The 13,481-nt window shown below is 40.7% G+C and overlaps 1 protein-coding gene across 1 annotated transcript in view; it reads left to right on the forward strand.

Moving 5' to 3' along the window:
- Positions 1–13,481, forward strand: part of Grin3a (glutamate ionotropic receptor NMDA type subunit 3A) — a 180,164-nt gene that overhangs the window by 118,410 nt on the left and 48,273 nt on the right. Inside the window, exons 4-5 of the mRNA XM_057791100.1 lie at positions 5,908–6,053; positions 10,426–10,541. Coding sequence (XP_057647083.1) covers positions 5,908–6,053; positions 10,426–10,541 — 262 coding nt within the window. The remainder of the gene's footprint in view (positions 1–5,907; positions 6,054–10,425; positions 10,542–13,481) is intronic.

Below are 13,481 nucleotides of genomic sequence, written 5' to 3' on the forward strand. Positions count from 1 at the left end.
ATTGGCATAAAAGCAGACAGGAGGACCAGTGGAACCAAATCGAAGACCTGGATATTAATCCACACACGTTCAAACACACGATTTTTGACAAAGAAAAATCTTTTCAAATGGAAAAAAGAAAGCATATTTAACAAATGGTGCTGGCATAACTGAATATCAACATGTAGAAGAATGAAAATAGATTCATATCTATCACCATGCACAAAACTCACGTCCAAATGGATCAAAAACTTCAACATAAAGCCAGCCACACTGAACCTCATAGAAGAGAAAGTGGGAAGTACATTTGAATGCATTGGCAGAGGAGATCACTTCCTAGATATAACCCCAGTAGCACAGACACTGAGAGAAACAATTAATAAATGGGACCTCCTGAAATTGAAAAGCTTCTGTGAAGCAAAGGACACGGTCAACAAGACAAAACAGGAGCCTACAAAATGGGAAAAGATCTTTACCAAGCCCACATCAGACAGAGATTTGATCTCCAAAATATACAAAGAACTCAAGAAATGGGTCATCAAAAGAACAATAATGTAATAAAAAAAATATGTAGTACAGACCTAAACAGAGAACTCTGAACAGGAGAATATAAAGTGACTGAAAGACACTTAAGGAAATGCTCAACATCCTTAGTCATCAGAGAAATGTAAATCAAAACAACTCTGAGATTCCATCTTATACCTGTAAAAATGGCGAAGACCATAAACATCGATGACAACTTATGCTGGAGAGGTTGAGGGGTAAACACTCCTGCATTGCTGGTGGGAGTTCAAGTTGGTACAGACCCTTTGGATATCAGTATGCCAATTTCTCAGAAAATTAGAAAACAACCTTCCTCAAGACCCAGCAGTACCACTTTGGGGTATATATTCAAAGGATGGTTAGTCATATCACAAGGACATGTGCTCAGCTATGTTCATAGCAGCATTGTTGTCATAGCCAGAATCTGGAAACAACCTAAATGCCCCTCGACCAAAGAATGGATAAAGAAAATATGGTACATTTACACAATGGAGTACCACACAGTAGAGAAAATTAATTACATCTTGAAATTTGTGGGCAAATGAATGGAGCTAGAAAACATCATATTGAGTGAGGTAACCCAGTCCCAGAAAGACAATTATCTTATTAGTCACTCATAAGTGGTTTTTAAACAAAAAGCAAAGAAAAACCAGCCTACAAATCACAATCCCAGAGAACCTATACAACAATGAGGACCTTAAGAGAGATATACATAGATCTAATCTACATGGGAAGTAGTAAAAGACAAGATCTCCTGAGTAAATTGGGAACATGGGGACCATGGAGTGTTAAACGGGAGGAGAGAGGCAGGGAGGAAAGCAGAGGAAAATGTATAGCTCAGTAAAATCATAAAAAAGAGTGTTTGGATCATACAGAATCTCCTCTGAACCAATTCAATATTATAGAATCCTTCAAGTTTAAGTGTATAAAATAATGTCATATGGGAAGAGCTAGAAAATTTAGCAAACATCATTCATTTGGGAAAGTTAAAAATGGCCCTTTCCCCCAGAGTTGAAGGTGCTGTACCAAGCCCAGTGCTACCTCCCTTTCAGAATCTTAAGTACTGCTCTCAGGTGGGTGCACATAGACTGTAGGGACCACTCTTCATTGCGATTGCTTTTAAACTGAAGCCTCATACTCACCTTGGACACAGACGCTCATTCCCTGAGCCTATTCGCATTTGTTTTGAGACATTTCTCTCCTTCCTGGGAAATGTCTGCCTGGCGCTGGCTCTGTGTGCTGCAGGTAGAGTTTAGTATTCCATTAACACTGAACAACTCACACACAAATAGATAGTTTAACCTTAGATTATTTCCCCAAGGCCAGAAGAGGTTGGTACAATAGAAACAGAATTGGGTGAGCTGGTGGAGTATTTAGTGGAATCTTAAAAGAAATGTTTGTCTCTCTGGGCCTGCCTGGTGGTGGCTGGAATGCAGCTCAAATGCTGTACTCTTTGTAAATCTTTATCCTCTGTCCCTGACTCAAGTTTCCTCAATCCCTGGCTGTCTGAATTATGCACAGGACGGACTACACTGACCCACGGGGAGGCATCAATCGCTTCTTAGATCTCATTTATACCTCTATTATTCTATAGCTGCTGAGAAGCCCACTGTAATTTTCCATTAGAGTATCACACAGGAAAACAGGATGCCTTGTTTTGAAAGCATGAAGGCAACAATGAAAGGAAACGGATTTTAAAGAAAAGCAAATGACAAAAGTTTGAAACTTGTCATGCACAAAACCCGAGAGGATTCCCTGTTGATAACGATGCTTCTCTTATTATCCCTAAACCTTCCAACACCCCCTCTGTACCAAGCAGTGTGTTTTTAGATGATGGTGGTAATGACAACATTGACAGCAATTAATGTCTGTTAAAGACTCAAATCCATGAATAGGAAAGACTCCGGTTCTGCTCTCATGGGCATGGACATGTAGTAGGAAGTTGTAACAAACAGTTTTAACTATTATCAGAACTACTTTAAACTTTAGGTATACTAGGAGGTTCTTACAGCAGGCTTCCTTGAGGATGTGACATGCAGGAATAATCTAGACAAAGGAGGTATGGGAATAGGAGACGTCCTTCCATGCAAAGGGAAGCCTATGTTCAGGAGCTACCATAAAGCAGGAAGTCGATGGTTTTGAGTCAAAGAGAAAAGGGAAAGAGAAATTTTAAATTGAAGAAACTGCTGAAGCATCAATTGCTTGAGTGGGAAGATGAGTCTAGAAGCAAGAGTCTAGGAACAAACTTATGCTCAACCAGGTAGGCACTGGGCTTTACCCTAAGAGCGTGAGGAGTCACGGATGAGCATTAAGGGAGAGAGTAGCATGACAAGATTTGAGTTCTATGATGACCATGAGTGCTTTGGAAGGAGACAGAGATCATGGCTACTTGGACTAGAGAAGTGGATGTTACCGTGAAATCTAAGTTAGTCTGGCTAACTTAGATGTTATTAGCCAGACTAACTTAGATTTCACGGAAACATCCACATAAGTAATTTTCCATTTTCAAAACCTCAAATCTACTGCTTTTCCAGGGTCACATGAAGCCAATGTAAGTGCTGATGAGAAGTGGCAGTAGATAGGGAAAGAAAAAACTCCAAAGGCTCAACATAGAGAATCTTGATCTGGGCCTTAAAAAATGAACAGGTATAACATAGAGAAAAGGTTGATACACCTTTGCTCAAGTTGTGGGGCAGCAGAAGCTATTGTGAGGATTGGCCTGGGATTGCACACTCAAGAAAATACAAAGAAAAAGCTGCCAAGGAGCTGAGACAGTGTTTGCCTCATAAGCATGAGCACCTGAATTTAGATCCTCCAAGCAAGAAATCAAGAAGAGTGCCGAATATTTGCAGTGCCAGAACTGGGATACAAAGACCGGAGGATCTGTAGGGCTCACTGACGATTCAAATGAGTGTACTCAATGAGCTTCAGGCACAGTGAGAGATTATGTCTCGGAAGCTAAGATGAAGAGTGATTAAGGAAGACATTCAATGTTGACCTCTAGCCTCATGCACACCCTCACACACATACATGCACATGAACACACACACAGAGACGGGGGAGATGGGAGGGCTATTGGGTTGCTCCAGGTGAACTTTCAGTTGTTCACAGGAGCTGGAAGGCAGAGTGATGTGGTAAATAACAGCATCAGCCTTGAAATCAGACAGACCTGGGTTCTAACCCATCCCTGTCCATTCCCTCCGAGTTGTTTTATACTGGTTACTTCCCTGAGCTTCGGCACACTGGTCATCTAAATAAAGGAGAAATAGTGCTCCTGCCCACAGAGCCATGAGCAGTAAACAGTAAAAGCCTATGAAGGACTCAGTTCCGTGTAGGTACAGCATAAACCCTCAGTGGTAGTTGCTGCTCTTGTCTGTGCTTCATTAAGGTTATATTGACAGAAAATGTTAGAGCTTGTTCAGTGTGCGGGTTAACTATGGTGGACACAAGGGTCTGTCATCCTGTCATACTCAACAGCAGAGCATCCAAAGAAATAGTGTTAATAGCCAGGTGATGTAGAGTTCAGGTTACAGATATGACTTTGAGAGTTGTACATTATAGGGACTCAGCAAACCATGACTAAATAAATTATACTACTGAGAAATGATAGTATTTAAACAAATACAAACACAGGTAATTTGGGTCAAGCCCCATAAATGTTCTATTTCTGTGAGAGCACCTGTTTTATTAAATACATCTCACAAACAAAATTTATACATTGGGTAACATTGCATAAAAATGTGACATATAGGTTATTTAGCTGTTGTAATGATTAGATTTTTTAAGTATGGGTCAAAATTAACTCATCTCCAAATATATCAAATTTTCCTATAGTCAGCGAGTTCTTAGTGTGTGAGATATAAATACCTTAAAAGCCTGATTATTTTTCTTTAAAAAGAATTCTGTGTTGTTGTCTTCCATAGAAGACAATTTCAAAGCATTTTTTTCTTTTGGCTTTTTGAGAGAGGATTTCTCTGTAGCTTTGAAGCCTGTCCTAGAACTAGCTCTTGTAGACCCTGCTGGCCTCAAACTAACAGAGATTCACCTGCCTCTGCTTCCCGAGTGCTGGGATTAAAGACATGCGCCACCACCACCTGGCTCCAAATGCATATTTATATGCAGTGTTGTTTAAAATTTCAAGAGGTTTAGAAAGTCCACACAGTCCATTCATGACCCCATCTCCAGGACTTCAGATCATTATCAGTAAAGAAAATATGTCAATATGAAGCAGAACACAGACGCTGAAAGGTCTTACAGGAACAGTTGAGGAGAGGAACCACCTCTATACTACTGCTGACACAGGAACATGTTTATAATATGACACAATCCCAGCTCTTTCTTCTATTTGGCAGAATATATGTTTTATGTCCCACATCAGTGTGTCTCTGCAATTGACTGAGGAAGATGCCATGTCATGCTGTGCCATATCTTTATTTTCCTCAGTGAAGACTGTCTCAGCAGGGGGCTCGGTGCGCTGTCCCCTCCATGTGAGGTCTTGAATCCTGGAAACCTAGGACATTCCTGGTTCTACTCTGCTGTCCCTTCCTCCCTTGTGCCTGCCTCAGGCACTGTTCCATTTGACAAAATACACAGCAAGACTCAGCGCTGCACTCTGCAACTACTTAAAAAACAAAGAATAATGCACAGCAACACCAGAAGTAAGCTCAGTATATTTAACATGGAATACAGCGTCAGGATTAGTAACATGAAATCAAAGTATTCACAGCATTGGGCAAGGAATAGTCTCATCCCAGGATACCTTGAACTTACCTTTTGTACAGTTTTAACTACTGAATTTTAATCACAAAGATATGTTTTAGTATTTGATTCTCACTATGGTATTGTTTGCACATGCCTATTTGGGCATTGCCTCAAGAATTCTATCTATTAGGGAACCACCAAGATAACTAAAATAAAGGTGATTGCCACCAAGATGATGAATTGAGTTCAAGTCCCAGGACCCACCCAGTGAAAGGAAACTTGTGACTCCTACAAGTTGTCTCCTGATCGCCACGTGTACATCATGGCCAATGTGCTCCCCAACCACCCACTCATACACACACACACACACACAATGTAACTATAGTAACATTCTTGGAAAAAAAGAGGAAAAGGTACTAGGTTCTCAATATAGGGCAAAATAGCTGTTCTGTACACTCGGTTTGTCATTCCTATGTATTTCCTTCTGAGGGCAGAACAGGCTTGAGTACAACCAAGCATATGCCAATGTCTGTGTGTGCGCACTTTGTTTGCATGCTAGTGCCTTTAGATGTTTAAAATGGGCTCCATCATTGAATTCTAACTCATAATGGCAAATGGAAATGTTTTAGACAAGTAAGTTAATGAATGCAGCCTGTTAGAGCCCTTTCTTTCTCTCCCTGGTAGCTCCATCATCCTTCTCAAGGCTTCCGTTTTGGAACTGTCCGGGAAAGCAGTGCTGAGGACTACGTGCGGCAGAGCTTCCCAGAGATGCATGAGTACATGAGAAGGTACAACGTACCCGCCACCCCTGACGGAGTGCAGTATCTGAAGTGAGTGTCAGCCTCCTGGGGCCTAAAAGTTCCGATGAGAGAGAAATCATTGGGTTTTTTTTTTTTTTCAATATGGTAGACAAAAATCCCTAGTTCTGTGTTCAGAAATAATGCATTCAGGGTCTGTACAGGTGACTCCGTCAATAAAATGCTTGCTGTACAAGCATGAGGAACCGGATTTGGATCCCCAGCAACTGTGTAAGACTCAAGACACAAACACTCCCAGTGATGAGTGAGTAAAGCCAAGAGGATTCCAGGGTCCTGTTGGTCAGTTCATCTAGCCAAGTTAAGGAACTGCAGGTTCGGCGAGAGACCTTGTCTCCAAAGCTAAGGAAAGCATGATTGTTGAAGACAGCGCATGTCAGCTTCTTCCAGCCTATACAAGCAGACACACAAACCTACAAACACATACCACATAAGCACACAAAAACACAACCTACATTACCTAGACATAGATTACCAGTTACCTGCACAGCCTGTAGTTTGCGATACATTTGGTCAAGAGCTGGTAGGGTCATTAGTGGATGGCAAGGGAAGAAAATGTTGGCTTGAACAACAATGCTAAGATGATTAAACACACAGGAAATGTGGCCAAAGGATAAAGTGTCCCAAAGCCACCCTTCCCTTCAAAGTGGATCCCTGAGCCCGTGGAATGCCTCATTTTTTTGCCACAAGAAAATGGAAATTTATCTCGGAGATTTCCTGTGGGAAAGAAGTAAGATGGAAGGCAGTGACTCCTATGCCTGCATCCTTCCCATCAGAATTTATGAGAAGCAATCAAAGGCAATCATGTTGCCATGACAGATTATCAGAGCCTGTAATTCATTAGAGTCAAATGCCAAGCAGCGCAATGATGAGTCTGCTGGTCTGGTCTGCCTGCGAGAAGGGGCTGAACGGCTTTCAGCTTCTGCAAGAGAGGTGCTCTCTCTCCTACCTGATGGCATCCAACCTCCTAATAATCCCCACCTCAGTTTACCATTATCATCGGGAAACCAGTTTCTCCATCTTAATGTTAGAGCTTTCCCAGTGAATAGTAAGTCACCTCAACTCATTTTTCTAAAAGAAAAGATAGCAAAAAAAGAACAAAAAACAAAACAACAACAACAAACCAAACAAAAAACAACTTTCATATATAAGGGCTTTGTGTTCCTTGAGAGATCTAGTAAAAGCCCCTTTAGCAATTTTATGGATTTTTAAAACTAGAACTCAGAAAGGCAGAAAGCTGTGTGCTCTTAGGTTCACAGAATTATTTATGACGCTTAAGTGCTACAAAATGACACTTAATTTTCAAAAACATCAAAACATTAGAGTCCCTTTCTGACACACTTTAGAGCCCCATTGCCTCCCAGACTCTCTTCAGTTTTCTCTCCAGACAATTGCCCAGTTGTGAGAGAGAGGATGGGCTGTCAGACAGATAGCCAGGGCTCCCAGCTAGCTGTCAGCGGTTGGCAAACAGGACTCTACCAACCATGCGGCAGGATGAGGCGATACTTTCTGGAGTGCCCAGCAGCTTCCCTGCACTCAGAGCTTCTATTTCTCCCAGGGACTCTACCTGAGAAGGCCTTCATCTGATGCCCCATGTCACAAAGGTAGGACATTTCCTAAAGTGATAAGGCTAACAGGTGGCAGAATAAATACAAAAGCTAGGATTCTAGCTTCATGCTGTTTCAGAAACCATAATGAAAGAATCTTCGATGACTTAAGAATAATCCAAGGTCCAACTGCACCCATTTTGTAGTTGGTAGGAGGGAGCCAGACAGAAGTACAGAATCTTGAGCCCTGTCCCAATCCAAACTTCCCAGGTGACTCCTTGATTGACATGAAACAGGAAGACAGGCAGAGTTTACTGACAGTGTCTCCTCCCTTCTTTCTGGGTCTATCACCACCTTTGGCTTAGTCATTGCAGATGCTCTTAGGCAACACTCCAAGCAACCACAATTTTCATGCTATCTCACGCCCCCAGCATTCTAGCGTTCTGACCTACAACATTCAGGGTCATCTACGTAGGATGCTCATTTATTTTATTATGTTAGTGCATGACTGATTTTGTAGTATGTACAATGTAGTTTTCAATGAATGCCTTGAAGACATGATTCTACCACAGAATAAGTCAAAGGCTTTGCCAACCACAAAAATGATTTAGCCAGCCTAGAACTACTAATGACTGGATCATACCAGTTCACCTCCTCCCCAGTGACTCAGGTCCTCCGGAAGTCTGTGAGTTCACTGCTTCTGGCCTTTTTATGGCATAGAAATCAATCAAGGCCAACTAACCTCACTATGCAGTTCAAAACCATAAGTACTTATACAAGGATATCAGTGACGCAGGGCCTCAGGAATTACTGGTTTCAAAACGTGTGTATGAACCTCAAGGTTTTTTTTTTTTTTCCTATTTGCCCTAGTTTTAGCAGAGACGTTTATGGACTATTGGCATGTTACTATGAAGTCCTTTTCAAGGTGCATTCTCTTCCTGTGGCAATGAAATTTTGATTAAGGAAACATCTTCAGACTAGATCTTGACTTTATTACCTGGATTCAATTAAGATACCTCATCGACAACTCCTAGGAAATAATTCATGCTCCCCGATGAATTCATGAACTTCCTCTTGCTAGGGATCTGTGTAGTGTTTCCATTTTAGATGATGTTAAACATGTCAAAACTAAGTTATTGTAACTTAAGTAAAATAGTCCTGAAAAGAGAGATGCGTTCTTCAGTATCTGTTCCACTTCCCGGAAGAATGGGAAAACCATTCGGCGACAATGCATGCCAAAGATAGCCATGCATTATGTATTTGTGTTACAATTGCACAGCCTCACTCTAGTTTTAGGAGTGGAAAGACTGAGGCTACATTAAATAAAGAGGTGTTGTTTTGCAAAGCTGCTTAAACAATTCTAATGGTAGCAAAGTCTTTGGGAAACTATTTTAGGGGGAATGAGATAGTGAGAGGAAAGAGGGAAGAAGGAGAGAGAGGACATGATTAGTAAAGGGAAACTCTTAAGCAGATTGGGGAGAGAAAACAGCAAAGGGTAAGAGAAAGAGAATATGGTTAAACTATTACATGCATGAATAAAAATACCAGAATGAATGAAAGAGGCGGCTCAAGTCTGAACTCGACATATCACAAGATGGAGGCAAAAGTGAGGATGTTTGAAGTCAGCCTAGAATATGTGGTAAGACTGTCTGAAACAGAGAGGGAAGGGAGGAAAGTAAGGAAGAAATCAAGGGAGGTAAGAAGGTTAAGAGGGAGGGGGTAGGAGAGAGAGTGGAGGAAAGAAATTTTACAATGAAACCCATTATTCTTTATAGTTAATATACATTAATAAAAAGAGAATAAAAAGCTTAATTGTATAAATTCTATCCTTCAATGAAAGGGATTTTAGATGGCTAAAAACAAAGAAGTTGCCTAGCTGGCTTCCTTTCAAACTCTGCATTCCCTGAAAGGGTTGTCCAGCCTGTAACTAAACATAGTTTTCTGCTAGGCCATATCTACACCCATGTTCAAAACAACAGAGAATTCTCATGAAGACACCTAAGACATTTAATAGCAGCTTAAGCCGATTGTCAATTAACTAGTCCAAGCCTAGTGGACCTATCTTAAATTATTCTGAACTACCTATGAAGTGGTTAAAAAAAAAAAAAAAACAGGGCTCTCTGGAGACAGATTATTAAATTGAACCACTAAGATTTGTTGCATAAGCTTCACCTTCAATTTATTTGATGTTATGCCATGGACTTAAAGAGACCACAAATTTCTTTTCTCCAAGAACACTAGATTTTTTTCTAAGTATTTCTTTGGTATCTGTTCCCAAATATAAAATTATAGTCAATTTCTGAATAACAAAATGGTGATTGTGACAGGAAAAAAACAAGTTTCACATGTGATTCACAAGAATACTTGTCTCCAACACTTAACCAGGTGTGTGGCCCAAATCAAAACACTTCAGATTTCTGAGCCTCATCCCCATCCTCATTCCAGTCCTGATGAATAATGAAATGTATGTAGCACACTGAATGCAGAACTTACCGCAAATTACTTTGATAAATAGTAGAAATCAGCCTTCGCTGTGCGCCTTCCTGTGCAATTAAGAGTTACAGCTGTCTTTGATGTTGGCCTTAGTAGTCAGAAAAGAAGTTGGTAGATAAACCCATGGGGAAGAACTTCTGCACACTAGAAAGAATAGAAAGAATGCCTATACCCCTGGTACCTACTCTACAAGTGAATGAGATGCCAACAAGGGCCAGCAGCTGGCAAGTATGTGCTGCCCTTGGTATCCAAGTTTCTGTTCCCAAATCAAAGCCAACCGTCAGGCTACTCCTTCCTACCCAGTAATGAACCCCTTTTGTTCTTCTTCCCATTGGTTCTCACTATAGGAACGATCCAGAGAAACTAGATGCCTTCATCATGGACAAAGCCCTTCTGGATTATGAAGTGTCAATAGATGCCGACTGCAAGCTTCTGACTGTGGGGAAGCCATTTGCCATCGAAGGTATCAATCATTCTTAGTTCCCTTTTGCTGAGGATGTGCTGTTTGCTAAGCTAGCAAGTGCCAGAAGCGGAGAGTGATTCATTGTCCCTTGTTCTCATTTTTGACTCATAAGCATTCAGCTACTAAGTTTGTTGACAGTAAAGATTTGTTTTCCATCAACTCAACAAAATTTTACTTGCAAGACTGCTAGAGCAAAAAAAATAATAGTTTCCAAAACGACGATGTCAGTTCAGGTATCAGGGAGTGATAGTCACAAGGATTCAAACACTATTTGATGTGAACCTGTGTTTGTGTTTGTTTTGTTTTCTGTGATGGTAAGGACCAAGCCTTGGGCTTTATAGTTACTAGGCAACTACTGTACCACGGATCTGCATCTGTTCCAACCTCTATCTAATGAATATTTTTGATGAAGGGTCAAATACCATAATGAATCTAATTTTTTAAAAAAATAGAAATATGACAGGACTCTGCTTATCTTATATATACCCCAGACAATGTCAACCATGTATGGACTTACAGGTCCTGTTTGATGATGAATCTCATAGGCAGCTGAAGATAGCATTCTCTTCACATTTTAACGAGCCTTATCTGAGCTCTCCTGTGAGTTTGGACTTGAAACAATCTCATGGGGAAGCCGAAGTTGTATTTCTAGAAATCTGTGCTTGCTGTGATAATTAAAGCCTATGAAAAGAGTCCCAATGTTGATGAACTTGAGTCTACCCATTTTATGCACGAAAAGACCAAGAACTAATATTATATCATATTTTCATACTCATATAAATTAGATGACAATAGTGGAATTATGATCCAAATCTTGTATTACCTAACAAAAGCTATCTGCCAATCTGGAAATAAATAGAAAACACCAGATTCTGAGATTTAGTACCCTTTGGGAAAAAATAAATAAAACCTTTGTCTGAGACCCAGGACTGATTTTTTCCCCACTGGCAACAAGTTTTGCTTCTGAATATATCAACCCATCAATCAAACTTCAGAATCCAAAAGCATTGTCAGTATTTTCTCTTACTCTGAACAACACTTGATATGTGGCCTGCATAATTTGAACTAGCAAATTCCGTACCTCCCAGTTCCTGGTTTCCCCTCCCTGATGGTACAAGATGGTGCTCATACACACTTGTCAGAAAACATGTTGGCTTAAAACAATTTCACGGAGTACCAAAGTTTTGACTTCAGAAATCTGTGCTTCTTGTGTGTTGGATGTGATTTTTGTGTGTTTGAGGGGTTATAAGACTATAGTGGTTTCAATCTCACAACCGTGGTTGGTCTCTGTCTCCCCTGAACTTATCAATGGATTGTTTTCTTCAGTCTTTCTTTTTAATGAATGGGAATTAAACAGCTGCTGCCATTTTTTTCCAGCCTTTTCGTAGGAACTATAAGTCTCATCTCCAGGCAAGACGACAGCGATGAAACCCAGGATGTCAGGATGAGAGATAGTTGGTAGTAGCACTGTTCTGTTAAAACTAGATTATTAATATATATCATATATACATATAACATATATGTGTGTATATCATATATATGTGTATGTGTGCATAGTGTGGATATGAGAGGGAGGGAGAGAGAGAGAGAACTAGAAAACTCAGTAGCCCATTTAATGTAACAATGGAAAAAAATCCATTTTTGAAGCATCTGGGGACACAGGGAGACATTTTATTTATGTCCTAGATGTGTGGGGTAATTGAGGTTCCTTCTACCATTAGTGGTTGCTAACAACACATCATTTGTAGGGGACATAAGAATAAGGGGCTCTATTTTCTACCTTTGTCTCCAGGGAGCAAGCCCATCTTGTCAAAAAGTAGTGGTAAGATGGCTTGTTTGCCTCTGCTGGACCTCAGTGCCAGATGCCACACAATTAACTCCCCACTGGTTTCCTGTTTACACTTCCATCTGTGCTCCTGAGACTGTCTTGTAGTTCTGATCATTCTAGACACTGCTCTGTTCTCAAAGAGAACAAATACAAAATGAGACACTCAAAGAGCAAAAGGAGCAAAGATTTGAGAAGAGCAAGCATGACCGTCACTATTGGTCTCCTCTCTGAATGAACGAGATGTGTGATGGTCACTGTTATCAACTTGACAGTGCCTAGAATCACAGAGATGACCCTCTGGGCATACTTGTGAGGGATTATTTAGATTGGCTTAAGTGAGATTGAGAGACCCATCCTGACTGTACACAACACCTTTCCATGAGCTGGAGCCCAAGACTGCTCTAAGTTCCTGCTGCCTTGACTTTCCCACTATGTTGGACTAGAGCCTCAAACTGTGAGCCAAAACTAACCCTTCTTCCTTAAGTAGCTCTCTTGTCTGCTATTAAGTCACAACAACAGGAAAAATAACTAGTACAGAATGCAAATGAGAAAATTTAATAAATACTGCCCCCATGGATGAGTTCACAATCTATACTCAAAACATGTCAATCAGTTCTCCATCACTGTTACAGACTATTTCAAATGATTTTGGGGGCTCATGGTTCTAAGAGTTCAGGACATTATTGCTTGGTTGTTGTTCCTGGGCCTGAACATTATGGCAAAGAGAACATGGTCCAACAAACCTGCTCACTTTATGGTGACCAAAAAACAGAGATCAAGAGAGGAAAGAGCAGAGCAAGGTACAAAATCGTCCCTTCAAAGACTATGGACCATGGCCTACTTCCTTCAACACAGGAACAGAACTCAATCACTCAGTAACTCAGAACCTTCATGTTCCAAGTGCCTGCCCTCTGAACAAGGCTGCATTGAGAGCTAAACCTTCAACTCAAAAACTCTCTCCAGGAACATTTTAGGTTCAAACCATAGCACAAAACTTAAACAATACAAAGGGGTGCTATTTATAAGTTAAACACAAAGGTGGGGGAGACTAGTGAAGAAAGTCAAAGATCTGGGAGTATAGTTCAGTGGCGAGTGTCTGCTTATCATGCAGA

This window comes from Chionomys nivalis, chromosome 16 (assembly GCF_950005125.1).
Source record: "Chionomys nivalis chromosome 16, mChiNiv1.1, whole genome shotgun sequence".
NCBI classification, from domain to species: Eukaryota; Metazoa; Chordata; class Mammalia; order Rodentia; family Cricetidae; genus Chionomys; species Chionomys nivalis.